Source organism: Phaethon aethereus (genome assembly GCF_964289735.1).
Source record: "Phaethon aethereus genome assembly, chromosome: 14".
Lineage (NCBI taxonomy): Eukaryota > Metazoa > Chordata > Aves > Phaethontiformes > Phaethontidae > Phaethon > Phaethon aethereus.
This window is the reverse complement of record NC_138590.1, coordinates 4,846,481-4,863,247: the sequence shown is the minus strand read 5'-3', so window position 1 is coordinate 4,863,247 and position 16,767 is coordinate 4,846,481. Positions and strand designations below refer to the sequence as shown.

The window sequence follows — 16,767 nt, the reverse complement described above, 5'->3', positions numbered from 1 at the left end:
GCTTTTGCTTTGCTACAGCAAGTAAGTAAGTGAGTGATGTACCTGGAAGAGTCTGTTGCACTCCATTATCATGTGGGCCAAGCCCTGCGTTGCTGCCAGGTTCTCACTCAGCTCCCTCTGGTCTGGCTTCCCCAGGCTGCATTTCCTCTGACTAGACCTGCGGAGAAGGGAAAGGTGAAAGGAAGGCGAAAGGAAGGCTGTGTGAGTAAGATGCCGTGAACAACAAGTATAACATGCCTACTCGGCTGGCCTGCCTGGGGACTGGAAACCAGCAGCTTCAGCAAACACACACACACACTGCATTGAAGGACCCTTACGTGCCATGTAGGGGCTCATGTCACGTTAGTGCAGCAAGGTCCACGGACAGCATTCTGTCCCAGCACACCCCGAAAGTGCCCTGGGCACTATTGACGAGTAGTAACATATGCCCAAGAAAGGCAAGTCAAGGCTTTTTATTCCCCAAACACATCATCACACACTTGGCCAAAGACAGCCATGACTCCAAACTGATTTGTGCGTAGCCTTCAAAATACCGAACCGCTTTGATACCCTGTAAAGCCTATGCAGAAGCTTTTAAATCCTTTAGCTCAAACCACACCAAACACGTTTCAAAAACAGTCCCCGCTTTTAATTCATATTCATTATATGACATCAGTAATCTTGGCTTCTGATACTTTTATCTATGTGCATTCCTGCCAAATGGCTTGAAAATTGGGTGGAAGATAAGAGGCCTCTGCTCCTCAAAGTCAGGCCTGTCAGCTTCTACCCTTTGAAGTCAGAACCCTGCACTATGGCATTAATGCCCAGTTACAGAGAAGCTAAAGCTTCAAAGCATCCTGGCTCCTAAACAGTGACAACAAAAACTCAGTTTCTATTTTGGGTCCTAGTGTTTCAGCATAACGTTTAGGTAAACCAAAGAGGTACAGCTCTCAAAGTATGATCCCCAGGTGCTCAAACACAACCGCAATCCAGGAAGGACGTGCTGCCACTAAAGAGCGAGCTCCACCGCATCCCCAGCTTCTCTTGCAATGACCAACGCGGCTCCTGGCCACGTGCTGGCTCAGCCCAGCGAGAGCTGGGCAGCCCTAGGCTCCAGGCATTTCCAGGTGTTTTGTGCCATTCAAAAGAAAGGTCCTTAGCTCTTTCTTTCCCCTCTCTGTGCTACCCAGAGCCTGTGTTATTAGCCTGAAAGATGCCAATAGCACATCTGACAGCTTCTGCTTTGGAACTAGTCTTCATCTTTAGATCCCCATGTGAAGTGACGAAGTCAGTACTCTGATGGGTGCACAACGTTTCCATCAAAGTCAGCTGTCCTCTTCCACCCTGTTTGTTATGTGTCTGTCCGTACACAGGAGCATGGAGTAAAGCAAACAGCCCTGCCTCAGGAGACCAGATAAGGCATGAATGCTCTCAGAGATTATTTGTCTACTTTGGCCCAAGGGCACCTTCCTGCCTGCACGTACAAACGGGGGATGTTATGCAACCCAGATACTTTTACTTATTAAGATAAATTTACAGAATCCCTGTGGCTCGGTTTGGCAGGAGCGATCCCCTTATCACCCAGCAGAACTGGTGCCAGCGACTGCTACAATCTGCCAGATAGATAGCTGCAGGGCCTTAAAACTGCGTCTGGGCTCAGGTTGCCAGTGCAGGAGCTACATTTTCAATGGCCAGCACCACCTTCATGCAAACAGCAGGCCACATGCTGGGCTCCTGGGTAGCTGGACCTGTGGGCAACCGCAAAGAGTACGGCAGCTGTGAGGGAGGCAGGCTAGCTCGCACGCAGACTAGCCAGCGGCGTGACAACGGGGCCTTACCGTTGCCCTCTGCGCTGGACAATGAGCTGCATGCGCTGTGGTCGGCTCCTGCCGGACCTGAACAACCGTATTTGCGACAAACACACACATACGCTATTTCGCCCTTCCTTAAAAGCAGTCGCTGATCCTAGGCCAGCTACAGAAGCCATTGTTCCGGCAAAGAACACTATGGACAGCTGCAATGCCAGCATTAAGAGGCCAATACCTAGTGGAGGAGGAGGAACTATCCCGTCTCAGGGTGTTGAGGTGAAACAAAGAAGGTGCAAGACAGACAGCAATGTTCGTTGGGGTCATCTGGTTTTCCTCTACAAAAGCAACCACATCTCGTAGAAAGAACAGGAGGATTTTCAAAGCTTCTTGGTTTTCCTTTGGGAGAAGGAGAATAGCAGCCTGGACAGCCTGAAACTGCTGATCCTTTGGCACGTCTGAAAACAGAAAAAATTATGAAAATCCCACATGACTTGCGGAGGAAGCATCCATCAACAGAGTCCCGAGCAGGGCATCAAGACTGTAGGTTCATCCATTTTCCTGTCACCAGCTCACAACAGAGAAGGCAAAGGCCATTATCCCACTCACATCTAACAAGCGCCGTTTTCTCCTATTGCCTGTCAAGATGCACATTCACACCCAGTGATGCTGGTGCTTGACTTGCAATTTATCTTACCTTGAACACCATGCTAACGAACTTACCCTGAACCGGCTCTGGTTACAACCCAAGCAAGGGCTTGTCTCCCCATAAAATATTACTCTGGAATGACACTTTTGAGCAGATGATAGCTACTTTACTGTCTTTTCCTTTCAGCTTCAGGCATGATGAGAACAGATGCTCTCAGATAACTCAGTTCAGAACTGTTTTAATTCACACTAAAACCCAGACTGTGTGCCCAAACAGCTTCTGCAGGAGGGTAGGTATGGTTCATCCTGCCATGCATCCTCCTATCACTACAAAGAGTAGAAAATCACTTTTCTTTCCCTTCAAGTAGAAGCCCCTACGCCAAACACACAAAACATGCTTCTTGGTGAAAGCAGCACCCTTCTCATCTCCAAAAGATAGTAATTTAATCTCGGCACTTGCTCAAGTCACGTGCGGCACAAGATGAGTGAGTAGGGTGAGTAGAATTCAGTCATTTGCTGTTTCTATACCAAACCAAAGTAGACAGTGGCAGCCAGGTTTTAATAAACGGAAGAAAATGGTTCCGCATCCATTGGACATGGGAATTGTGGACCTCCTTACACAAAGGATTTGTGGATGCAAAAAGAAAACTTGCTTCAGACAAATAAACAGACTGTTTTCAGACAAAATTCTGAAAGTCTGGCAAGTTAAGAAATAAAACCCAACCAAACTTTCACAAAACTACACAGGACAGCAGCAGCTCATTTAGTCATGTCAATAAAAGTCACATAAACAGGCTGAAAACCAGTCCACTCTTAAATCTCATACTTGACTTTCAAAACCTTTTCTCAAAAGAAGAAGGAGCTTCCTCGATCCAGCTGCTTTTTGAAAGTGAAGCCCTTGAGGGCAAAGTACTGGAGATGGAACCTGTTTAAAACGTAACACTACATTCGATGTAAGATTTCAGCTTCCCATTTCTTTCTTTTTTAGGTTGAGCCTCAAGTGCTGTGAGAGCACAGGCAGAAAGTTGCTGGCGTTTCCAGGCAAAGATGCGTTTCACAGCAACTGTGGTTGGGCATCTTAGCAAAGAAATTTCATCAATATAACATGACTTCTTGCACAAGGAGCTACTTCATACCATGAACATACCATGAACTATGTTCTTTCTTAATTTTGCATAAGGAAATGACCATTTAAAAAAAGGGTTTAGGAGGGCTGCTACAACATATGTTATTACTACACTCATCCCTCAAAGAACAGAAAAGACACAGTGTTAGGAAACAGCTGGTCCATAGGACGCAGATGTGAAGCTCCTAAGTCCAGAGCCACAATGAACTCCTCTTTTCAGAATCCTCCTGCCTGACTTGTCTCCTCTGACTACAAAGGGACATGGCACTAGTCCTAGTCTTGCCACTGCCTTGTACAGCTGAATATTAAGATATTCCAGGAACTGGAAAACTGTAGTTTTTGTTACCTACATTGGTAGATGTGGAGGAAGGATTCACAGAGCCTGCTAGTAAAGATAGGCTCAGGAAGGTCTCGGAAATACTGCTTCACCATATCTGCCACATCAAATGCTGACTGTCCTTCGTAACATACGTTGTTTGGGTTGGTTTCATTCATTTCTCTTAAAGACAGAATCCTGGATTTAACACCGGATTTTCGGAACAGGCCAACCTGCCAGTAAACGAAAATATTAAAGACAAAGAGGGGAGTCATCAGGAATCAAACCTCTGACAAATAATTGACACTTCACTTTCCTTTGGATAGCTAAGACCCTACGGTAGTGGGATCTAACATCAAAATATTTTTGTATCATTAGAAGCAGCACAGATATTCCTCCCAGGCAAACCACGGCTGATGCCCACAGAACCAGCTGTGAAAGACGTACCGATTTTCACGTTTGTCGGCTTGCTTTTTATTTATTTAATGCAAAATTACTCTTTTTGACTTTTAAAATCATTACTATCGGATCTGTCCGTTTGCTTGAGCCGGCTATGTTCAGACATTAGAACTGCACGTTTCTAATGCACCAATGTGTGTTCATCCAAAAGCAAATGTACATTGATGCCCGTGCTGGAGCAAATAAACTCAGACTGTGAGACCCACAACGTTCAGATGTAACATCTGACACATCTGATATACATTTAATATGTCTACAGGTTGGCAAAGGGCAATTGCTATTCTGAGGGAAATTATGATTTTATTTTTAATATGAATGTCAACTGAGTTTCAGACAAAACCTAGATTTAGAAGTTTTCCATGAACGTGACCTCAACAAAGCTTCTGCCGAAAGTTTTACAGTGTGCCACTGAGACAGTATTTGCATTCACCGGTGTATTTATATTAACTGAATAGATACCAGGACCTCAAAATGAAACACACTGCCATCATAAGAAACAGACTGCTCGCGCTCCAGGATGTGCCACCAAACTGCATTGTAACTTCACAGGATGCACACATTTTTGTGCTTCGGCACGATTTTACATACCTATACAATTGCAAAGCACAGGTTAAAAAAAGCCCTTTCTTTAACTAATACGTATTATGTCACCAGGTCTCTCATTTCTGCAACTATGCTACGGAAGTAGCATACGCAACACACACTTTCACTGCTATGCACACATCTCCACTTAGTGGATAAAAATGGATTTGAGATCCAGAAAAAGATGTTACAGGCACCGTAGCTGCTCTAATATGTTTTATCGCTGCTTAATGGTACATTTCAGCTGAAACAAGATTAATTATCACATTATGGCACTACCAGCGACCACAGAACCGAGGGAATAACGACGTTGCGCGGTAGATTTAATTCCTACGGGAGCAGAGACATGCTACCTCACCAGGACAAGACAGCTTGCCTGCCTGCACCAAGAGAACTGACTGCAGATGATTTCAGTGAGGCAAGGCACAAAAATACAACACAGGACTAAAGATATTCCCAGAAGGAAACAGCATTGCTGCTTCCGCACAGGCCACCTGCTCAGACCTACACCTTTCTGCCTATTCAGAGCCTTAGGAGGCAAGAAAGTCCCTCACAAAAGCTGGAAACAGAGACTGGTTCCCTGGAGCAGACCCATTTATGGTCCAGAGCTGCTCTGGGCTGCCTCAAGTTCATACCTGGTCAAGAAAGTGGCTTCTTAAATAGTCCAGTGCTTGCAGTATGCCGTTAGGCAGTGGGTGGCTTGTTCGCTGAACATTCAGAAGCAAAGGAACCCCAAACACATTTTTGTCCTTGTAGTCAGAGGCTTTTATTTTTTTAATGAACTTTGGTATAGTCCTGAAAACAAAAACCAGTGCACGCAACTTATTAGCTCTCCAGCACAGTTCCGCCTGCTACTTTAGTTACATGCACGGGAATGGATTTAGCTATACTTGCCACAACCCCAAATTCTGCCACATGCCTGTACACATAGCGTCATAAGATAGATAGATAGAGAAAAAATCATTAAGGGCAATTGCAGGAACAACCTTCTCATTTCAAAACTGAAATTAGCTTTAATAAAGCATCCGCATGCGAAATATGGTCCATCCCTTTAGGACACTGCAGGCTTTTTTCACTTCGTTCTATATTGAAGTACCAGATCCCTATCACAAGGTGCTAACTGACATTTCTAAGAAGTCCTCTGAGTGAGTGACTTTGTCAGAGGTCCTTCACAGAGACCGCAGGACCTGAGGTGAGAGCTAGCTGGGCTGAGAATCCATCTCTTCAGCATTGAGTCCCTGTTTGAACTAAAACAATGACAAAGCCCTGCAGATGGGCAAATTTACAGAGAAACTATACCGTGATTTAAAATCAGTAACAACATGACCACCATCGAGGAGCAAAAGTACAGCCCATAGCAGGGGAAATCCTGGAGCCGTTGAAATAACCACAGAACTGCCAGCGAGTTAACAGGATGAAATTCCTCGTCTTGAACACGTGTAATCTAGACAGACAAGGCAATTCACCTGCTTACATCAAATTCTCTCTTCCCAATACAGGTTGCTTTATTATTAGACAACTTACCGGTTCCAGCCCTGCTTAGTGGAAGGGGAGTATCTGTCCATTAAAGCAGTGAGTTTCAACAAAGCCAGTTTTTGTGTCCGGGCTAGCTGGGCAGCTGACTGGCCATCAGTCTGGATGGAAAGCCTTTCCAAGGTCACGGTCTCTTCCACAGACCAGTGTTGCTTCCCGTGCCTATGGGATAAATATTGCTTAAGCTTAGGACTATTTCTGTTGCCCCGTTAGTCTTCTGCCTGCATTTGTGAAGCACCTAGGACTCTAAATGACCTGCAGTTCCCAAACACCATATGGTCAGTTGCATTTAAACAAGGTATTTCTCATCCAGGAGCTACTCTGGCAATACAAAATTTTTCAATAAGAAACACCACAAGCGAGCCATAAAGTCTGATTCCAAATGTCTAAGGGCTCATGCAGATTATGAGCGCCCTACTTTCAACAGAGGTCAGAGCAGATGTAGATACCAGAGTGCCTACAGACCAGCAGTAGCTGGAACCACCGGTGCAGACCCTGCTACCCAGAACAGACGTACTTAAGAATACTTTGTTCTGGAAAAGCAATTACATTTTGAGTGACGAGAATCAATGGGGAAAGGTTCCCAAGGGGCAGTCTACTAGCGAAACCCAAGGATGGCTGACCTCTTGGTCTTTTTAGAGTCCGTCACATACGTCAAGTCTGCAGAACTGATCTCCTTGCCCAGTTCACAGCTGCTCTCTCCCTCAGTGGTTGGGAGGTCCGCTCTCTTATCTTCCGAGCCCTCTGTTTCAAGACAGATTTCTTTAGGTGAGGATGGATACAAAGAGGTCAAGTCACTGGTAAAGTCGGAATCCCCATCATCTGAGAACTTCTCTGTCCACTGATCAACCAACTTCTTGAGACCATTGACATCTTCTATAACATTGTTCAATTCTGAAAAAACATCATCATCACCAACTTGTGCTGCCTCCAAATTATCAAGTTCAATATCGGGCATGTTGTCATACACACTTAGCCTGTTATCTGTGCATGAAAGGGGACTCCTGGGGGCTCTGGAGTCCCTGGAACTGCTTCTGCTCCGCCTCCTCCTGCACCCATGAAAACTCCCAGTTCTCCAGTTGATGGAAGAGTCGTCTACTGCAGACAGGGAGCTGTTTGTAAGTGCTTTGGGGAAAGTGCCAGGTTTATGGCCTTGTGGTATTTGAAACATCTGGTTCATTTGTAATTTCATGTCATTTTTCAGGTTTTGCTGAGATGGATCATTCCCCAGCAAGAGCTTGCTAGAATCCAAGTCCTCTGCGTACACCCTGCTTCCTTCACAGTGGCTTCGTGGTTTTGTAACAGGACTTGGAGTGCTCACTGGGCTACTATTTTCAGGCTGATTGCTGCTATTGCAACTCTGGGGAGAAAAGGAAGAATCATTCTTTCTTTGGATGCCAGAGAGGTCAGAAATATTTACACAGTTCAACATCTTCATCTTTTCTTCATTAAGTCCTTCCAGAAGAACAGGTTCACTTATTATGGGTTTGGCCTTTGACTGACCACTCCTGAAGTTGCAGCTCCTTAAGTGCAACTTCTCCATTTTCTTTAGAAGACTCTTCCTCTTTTTATATGGTGACTTATCCAAAAGCTTCTCCTTACTGGTGATATTTAAAAATTCACTGGGAGGAGGAGAACAACTAAAAGTAGAGACCAGTGAAGCCACCTTAATTGAAGAACATCTTGAGGAACTCATGCTGGTTTCCACATCTTCAAATGGTTTTGGGAAGCTAAGAATGTCGCTGTCACCACTGCTAGTACTGTGAACTGAGGACACATCATGTTTCGCGCCATGATCCAGAAAGACGGTATCCTCGTTGCTGATGCTCTTCATTATTGGACTGCCTGGGACTGATGCACTAGCACCTTCCTCTCCTGGGAAACCTTCTATGCTCTTGATACGAGACCATCTCTGACTGCACCTCTCATAAGCCCATTTGTTACTTATTGCACAAGGTTCATCATCTTCAGAGTCATCGCTCTTAGAAGGAAAAAAGAAAAAAGTACATTTCAAGGGCAAAGTTTGACATACCTTAAATTACCAAAAAATGTAACAAAAAAGGAGATTTCAATATTCTGCCTACCTCCAAAACCCCCAAGACCAACATACGGAAATGTAATCATTCAGTTATTGAAGGTCTGCCTTGAGCAATGTTCTGTTAGTTGAAAAACATGCTGACAAATTACTCCCAAGCATGCTGACAAATTTGGCAAGTTTACCATAGGAAAAGATGGCAGATTTGATCTGAAGATGAAAAACTCTGTTTTGCAGCAAACCAAAGGGCTTGCTTTGAAAGATAATTGTATTGGGTTTACATGGCCTTTCCTAAAGCCAAACAAATCAAACACTCTGTCACGCTTCTGTGACCAAAACTTACCCTTTTTCAGGTAAAGAAGCACTGGGCTGTGGGACTGTAGCAGCACCCTCTTGGAGACCTCAGCCTCACCGGCCATTTGCCCCAGGTGCTCCATTTGCTGTATTGTCCCCACTCTTGAGTGAGCGCTGGGCCAGCAAACTGTTAGAGAGACAGGAATGACCCGTCTCTTCTCTGTGGACCCTCTCTTGCCCCATTCTTCCCTGATGGCAGAGTGGAACTTTCCAAAAAACTAGATGTTTTGCAAAAGATGACGTTATTTTCTTGCTGGTCCTGCAGTTAATCCATGGTACGTAAGAGGCTTTACAGTCCTGGTGTTAACCAGCCAAGATGGGGCTATAACTCCATTTTATGCTACAGTAGTTTTTGCAGGAGAGGACAAAGCCAGCACAGCTAAAATCTATCCAACTTCTATTGGCTGGATATTTGACATTAGCTGATGCTATTTGGATTGTCCGTTTTAATTTCTTATCCTTCCTTTAGTCAATAAGAGAGACTATCACTTTCAGGCCTTAAGATGTGAAACTACTTAGGAAAGCAATAAAAGACATGCTGAGAGGGGTCCCTGGTGCAACTATTGGACAGTAATGAGTGTCAAATTATTTTTAAAAACTGTTTCAAAGCCCACCCCTTACCTACAAAGTTACCAAATGAACATGACATCATTTCAATCTCCATCACTAGGTTTTTCAGTGGAGAATGCAAATGGAAGAGATTTGCAGGATGGAAGAGAATAAAAAGAAAAGTTTAGAAATTGCTAATCCTTCATAGGCCTTTTAAAAACAGCTAAACACATTCTTAATGAGAAAATAATTAACTATATTTTACAAACATACCCGTTTCCTCTGATGACTTATTTCCACTTTCATTGATGCACACTTGTTCAATGTGTTCAACCGTCTTGGGTACAAGAAAAAAGACAGAAGTTTTAAATTTAAACTATTTTATTTCTTGATAACAAACATGCCCCAAACTAGTTATGAACTTCTATCATGGAGTCTTCATTATTGGTGTCAAAAACTGACATTCTGTTAGACATTTGCCATACTTTTTGCTAAAAACAGCGCCAACTAACAACCCCATGATGTTCACAGCTCCAGTTCTGCCTTTTTAAAATTATAGAAGAGGACCATAATTAATCAGTTAGTTAATTAAAAATCATAAGATGAGCTTTAATGATTGTGAAAAACTGTATATTTATTGAAGATTTTGAAAATGAAAGAAACTCTGAGTGTTCTTCTTAAAAAAAATTTTAAAATGAAGACAGTAACCTATATCCTTGGAAGGACTTTATTAGCTAACATTTTAATTAAAACTTGAGGAATCAATAAAGCCCCAAAATAGCCATTCACTTAACTGTCAAACAAATATGCGGCATCCACACGGAGGCACACTGGCAGCCTTCGAGGAACACTCGGGACACAAGTCGTATCAAGAAACAAAATATACCCAAAGTTCTCCAATATCTGCTCTGCATTAGAGATGTATATGCAGACAGCTCCTGTTGGTGCTCCTCTTACAAGCCAAATTTGAATTCAGGGGACTGAACAATACAGAAAAGGACCAGACCACTTTGCCAGAAGAGGAACTTTCCGGTCCCTTGAGAGTTAGAAATTCTTATCGCGTCCCTTGGATCGGCCAAGCGGTGTGGCACGGATAGTTCGTGGCATGGATAGTTCCTGCCATGGATAGGTGGAGGTCGCTTCACCTGCTAAACAGTCCCATCATGAGAAGGCGTCAAGAACTGCAGCAAGTAGTAAAGTAGAATGTATCATCATCTACACTATCCTAGCTCTCTTACATGGGGAAAGTCCAAAGAGTTTGGCTTTGCACTGACGATGCAATTTCACTTGTGTGCTGTGAACAGCTGTGGCAAAACAATAATTTCAAATTAATACCTTTGCTTCTCACTCAAAAAAATATTCAGGAAAACAAAACAGAAAACCTATCTCTTGGGCAGATCAGTGTTGCTGTTTTTCTCCTGGAACAGCTCTGGGGAAGCTCACTAGGTAGAGGAAATCCCTGCACGCCGTAATATGCAATTCTAAAGAGCAAACTGTCGTGCTGCCATATGCTTGCAGGGAACTGATTATTCTTTCTCAGCCTGCAAACATTTCACATCACAGAAAATATAATGTCACTGAGACCTTGGCTGAAGAAGACGTGCAGACACACACTTACTGTACCTTTAAATTCCTAAAACAACCAGCTTCAGTGGCACTAAAGTATGTGCTTAAGCGATTTCCTTCAGTCGCAGCATTGGTGACTTTTGTTAGTCTCTGACAAAAACTAAGGCATGAAACGATGAATGACAAATAACTATGGAGCCTGGGGGTGTTAAAGATGACTCAGAATTAACATTTACCTGAATAGTGATTCAATCGCATCTCCATCTAAAAATTCATGATCTTTCCGCACAGTTTTTACATCAATAGGAAACTGCATATCTGTAAACAAAGAAGTTGCATCTGAAATCTGAGTTATAACCGCAAAGACCTTGAATTTTGCAACATATTTATCATAGGTGAAATAAATCTAAATCTGTTTCTATAATTATATATTCACACAAATGTCCTTTAAGTAAGTGAGGATCAGTTCTGTAGAGCAAGCGGGAGAATAAATGTCAGTATCTGCTTGCTGTTATTAGTTACAGGTAGACAAGCATTTGATGCTTTTCCAGGAACTTGCAACGACCAAGTACTGTAGCCAAGAAATAGAAAATTAAAGTTTTGCTTTAGTTAGGTTCTCTGCACCTGCCTTCAAGTACAGTATAAAAGTAGGAGTATTTTACATGAGCGTTTGCTGGTGGTAAGGTACAATGCGGTACGTGCCATATGCTTTTTGAGGCGTAGCGAGCCTGACAAATCATGCTGTGCTTGAAGCTAATGGATACACCAGCTGAAGAGTTCAATGTTTCAGCTTCTGAGATTTAGCCTTGCAGATGAGGGAACCAGTGAGATCCATCAGTATTTTCTTGGCTTACTTTTTAAGCCTAATTTACCTAGTCAAGACACCGCATGAACAGCAAAGTAATACAGAGGCTTCATTTTCCAGAAGCATGACAATGGACATTTCCAACAAACTGTAAGATTGACAGCTCATGTAATAAAATCTGCTGTAGTCAAACAGGAAGCTTTTCCATGAGAAATCATGTTTCATAGTATACAGCTTTCAAATTTGGCTCTATTGCTTGAGATCAAATTTTTAATTTTGCAATGAATGGGGGAGGTGGGAATGAGAGCAGGCAGAAGTTACTGTTAGTTCTTTTAACTGTAGTTCTGTGATAAAATTTCTCATAAAAATAGATTAGCTTTTGTTACATTCGGTGTTTGTAACAATAAACACATTTTAGAGAAGAACACCTTTTAAGGCATAAGCACAAGTATGGTCTGAAAATTATACAAGTTCTCAGCAAATCTATATCTCCCCCCACAAGTAATGAACACTCTTTTGTAGCTTTAAGAACATGAAAACATGCTGAAATTGCATTGTTTGGCTGGCTGGCTGCCACTATATCTTTTAAAAACTTATGATTGCAAGATGACTTTTCCAACATTCTTTTTCAAAACACCACTAGTACAGTCTTGCTCAGGACCACAGGCTGGAGAAGCCTTAGATGAGTTTTGGTTGCAATCAGTGAGTTGGAAAAAACCTCAAGGACTCCAAGGAAAAAAGCCTGAGAAAATTATAAGCAACTAAAAATCACAAAAGCACAAATTTGCCTGAGTTACAGTCTGACAATAACCAGGAAAGATTTGGTCCTCTACAGAACGCTACTGAGTCCATGCTGACCTAATTAAGATGTCACTTCTGCAAGAACACACAGCAGGTTACTATTTTTCTACAGGTTTGCATGAAGATATTACAGAGTATGGAAGTGTTCCATTAAAAGTGTCGGGTTCTGAAACATTATTTATGTAAACAATCCTACTTGAATTTAGTGTCAGCTGCTTGACAAGTCTTTGGGATCATACCTTCAAATAGCTGGGCGTACTGGGGAAAACCGGCAGCTCTCAGCCAGTCGCAGGCTTCTCTGGCCTCAATTTCTGCAATGAGAACATAAAATTACTCACTTACAGCACTCACAAGAGTTAGTGCTTTCACAATATAAGCAAGCTAATTTTATCTGGTGGATTCTCAGAGGATCTTCTATATGAATGTTTTGTTAGTGTGTTACTGAAAAGAAAGAAATTCTTGTATCCATCCGATGCACTTATATGTACATAGCTCTGGAGTAGTCATTCCAACATAGGGTAGATAGCAAACATACGAGAGCCTAGATATGAGCACATACGTGCGATGTCATCCATCAGTGCACATCAACTACCCCTGAGATTTGGCCAGTGAAGCATCTGTTATATGTCGAAAATGAGTCAGCAGAGAAGGCTGTATGATACGCATGTCTATGCCCTCGCACAGCAAAGCCCATTCATGCATTCCAGTTCTGAGAGATGGTGATAAGACACAAACAAATCCTATAAATAAATTTAAAATGCTATCACAACATTAATAACACTGGACGCAGCCTAAGCATTCCCAGAATAAGAGTTCTCAGGAGTACCTGTTGCTAGGGTCTATCAATATTTATTTCCTTGCCAACTACCAACGCAACTTGGCAGTCACTTCAGCACAGCAGATGTCAAGAATTAACTGCACATTTTGTGACAGTTTATAAAGCCCTATGGCCAATACATTCCCACAGGAGCAGGAGCAGAATATAACTTCACAGAATCCCAGAACATGCACTAGATTCCTCAAAAACGTAAACATGTTTAGCATGAGTACATGCCAGCGGGCTCTAAACTCCACCAGTACTAGAAATTACTGGGGTTCCCATACTACACTTTTTGCATGTCTGTGTGTACTCCAGCACACTTTACAACAGACACCAACCAAAAGGCAAAGGCTCCTTTGAAAGAAACATTTTTAAATTACCTTAAAATCAAGCATGCTCAGTAGAGAGAAATGTTTATAAATCACCTTAAAATGCAGCATGCTAGGCTAGAGGAATAGACTCATTTCTTAAAACTATTTTCTTTACATGTACACTCAAAGATTAGGATTCCAAGGCACGTCACATGCATACCTATTCAAATTCACTGCTTGCCATGCTCTGACGTCTTAGTTGTAAGTCATCAGTGCAAGAGACTGAAGAAACTCGTCAAAAAACTTCCATGATTTTATTATTCTACTTCTAAACCTTAAATTATTTCCATTATCACTTGATTAATTTGGACAATGCCATCCATAACAAAGGATTTCCTGCACAAAACTCTATGGCTTTTTCATCTGAAAATAAAGCGATACCACAGGGTGATAAGGGTATTTCTACATAAACCAGATGCATGACTCCTCCTTTTTTTTTTTCAAACCACAGAACAGAAACGAATTTCTTCCACAATAGCCTACATACACTATGCCTACATTTATTACTATACTTAGTGCCATAATTTTTCATAATCTTTATCATAACACAGCATTTACTGAATACCAAGACAGAGGACTGATAAAACACACGCATTCTACTCACAGAGCAAAACAGGAAAGAAAAAAAATCTGTAGAAAAGAGCCAGGAGGATGACCAGTCTAACAATAAAAGTGTTCACGAAGGCAAAGTGATTTTCACTTAGCAAAACCCAGTAGACTCACTCAACCGGCTCAGTTGTGGCAAAACTATAGCTGTCCTCATTCCAGACCTCACTTTAAACTCGCCAACTTGTGCCTGTGCGCAGGTTTCCTGAGCTCAGACAGGAGAATGACTGTGTAGGGGTTGAAGCTTCCCCAGTTCCCAACACGTTAAAAGTACAACTCTATTTTTAGAGCAAACCAAGCCGTGAACAGTGATGGAAGTAAGAACAGGCTAGAAAATATTTTGCAGCTAGTGATGACATTTTCAATGAATATGACCGAAAATGCGATGGCATTCCCACACTTAGAGGTGCCCTCTTCCATAGGACTAGGACACAGGACACATTTTCTTCGCTAACGTACATCTTCAGGCCTTTTAACGTACCTTTGCACAGACCCATGTTGCAGTGCCTCTGCTGTGTTAGGAGACAACACGTGAAGCACAACTAAGTTCGTTCTTGGCCTACAAGTCTACAATCGTTTGCCATTAGATTTCCTGCCATTATTTCACTGCTAAAATAACTACCAAAAGCTCCTACTGATACCTCTGTATTTCAGGGACATCTATGCTGCCTCCTCCCAGTGGTACTGGAAATTGAAATCATAAAGGGATAACGAATGCCTGGGAATTTTACTCTGACACAAGAAAATTCCTAGACCAGCCTGTATTACTATGCTAATGATCAACATGAGAGGAGGAAATAAGAAATAACTGCTCAAAATTAAATAATTGCTTTCCATAGGGCTGTGCTCAGTACTGACACGCAAGACTGCTTTGCTTTTACAGCATGTGCAGCAGGAAGGACAAGTGAAAACTTGTTAGATAGCAATGGCAGAATACAGGCGAAGCACCCCAGCAGCGCTCTCCATCAGGGACCCTGGGGAGTTCTAAAGCTCTGCGAATAAAAATCACAGAGATGTAAAAGAAGAGTAGCGTTAGGAGTAGCATTAGGAGCAGCATTAATGGCTGACACTAACATGCCCACCTTGGGCAGCAACTGTTCTAAACATGCAACAGACACTTCTAAATCCTGCCCTACTGGAGGTGTTAAAGTAACGACCACAGTCCTGGCAACCTGTGTGAAGCTTTAAGGCATGCATTTAAAAGCGCCCAAAATTCAGTTTCCTGTGTAAGATTCCTTCATGAAAAGCAGAGACAATCTTCTTGAAGACTCTTTGGGGCAACTGAAAGGACCCTCACACAGGGTTTTTTGGTAAGACAAATAGTATAGACGAGCCATTTGTGCAGAGGACCCATTCCTAGCTTCTGATCCTAACTTGGCTTCACAGCCTGTCGACTCAACCGCGCCACGCAGTGATGACATGCACCTTCCCAGCCAGCCTCACTGGCTGGTTAGCATCTGCTTTCCCATTTCTGTAGCCACGCAGTCACTACAAAAGAATCGCCCAGGTTTACCAACCAACTTTTTAAATGGATGTACTAATAAACACAAGCTGATAGTAATTGCTCAGTTCTTCTAGGAGTCAGAATAGCTGCTCAGATGCTTGTTGGAGAGAAGTTAGCTCTTTGTGAATAGAAACTGGAAATGGGGGAGCCTTCAGAAAGCCAGTATGGAGCAGCACCCCCAAATACTATTGCCATTGCAGCATATCTGCCTGTGAGCTAGATGTCATACAAGAGGATGACAGTTTTTTAACAGGTCTTTCGGGCACTATCTGCACAACTGAAATAGCAGAGCAACCTAAACATGTCACCTCCTTCTCATGAACTGACTTCATAATTAAACAGATGAAAATAAACTTCATTTCCTGCAAAGCTTACTATTCTGTCTTAGATTAGAGGCTGCCAGCAAAATTTCCATGCCAAGCCAGCTGTTTCCCCATGGGCTATGGGTAATAGGTTACCACCAGATGTTGATGAGAAACAACACACAGGTACATGACCCGTGCCATCCTCTGGCTGTACTATGTTACACGGGTCCTTTCTGTGCTGAAGATGATTGAGTCCAGTCCCACTGAAAACAGCGTGCAAAACGATGGCTGTGCCACAGCCTGCCTGTCCCAAGGACGCGCAGCACACCTTGCCCCCCGCCGCTGCTGCGCCTTTTTCTCCACTGTGGAGCCATTCTGTGCTCCGCTGCTCCCTTCTCTCCGGAGCCCCAGCATCTACATCAGCTTGGCTGACAGCTCCTCTCCTTCATCCACGTGGGTTTAAGAAAGACCTGAAAAACTGCGCTCCCCATCCGAGCACTATTCTGTTTGCAGACCGGAGAGCAAACCCAGACTCATCAGGTACTTGGAAACCAGATGCTACAACGAGTATTAAATCCCTATCAGAACGAACATCAGTGTTAA

The 16,767-nt window shown here is 42.9% G+C and overlaps 1 protein-coding gene across 1 annotated transcript in view; it reads right to left on the bottom strand.

Moving 5' to 3' along the window:
- Nucleotides 1-16,767, bottom strand: part of LOC309410060 (rho GTPase-activating protein 7-like) — a gene marked incomplete at both ends in the record, with an annotated part of 60,441 nt that overhangs the window by 960 nt on the left and 42,714 nt on the right. The window contains 9 exons of the mRNA XM_082006379.1: nucleotides 43-157; nucleotides 2,023-2,242; nucleotides 3,909-4,107; nucleotides 5,551-5,710; nucleotides 6,440-6,610; nucleotides 7,072-8,429; nucleotides 9,660-9,723; nucleotides 11,189-11,270; nucleotides 12,798-12,869. Coding sequence (XP_081862505.1) covers nucleotides 43-157; nucleotides 2,023-2,242; nucleotides 3,909-4,107; nucleotides 5,551-5,710; nucleotides 6,440-6,610; nucleotides 7,072-8,429; nucleotides 9,660-9,723; nucleotides 11,189-11,270; nucleotides 12,798-12,869 — 2,441 coding nt within the window. The remainder of the gene's footprint in view (nucleotides 1-42; nucleotides 158-2,022; nucleotides 2,243-3,908; nucleotides 4,108-5,550; nucleotides 5,711-6,439; nucleotides 6,611-7,071; nucleotides 8,430-9,659; nucleotides 9,724-11,188; nucleotides 11,271-12,797; nucleotides 12,870-16,767) is intronic.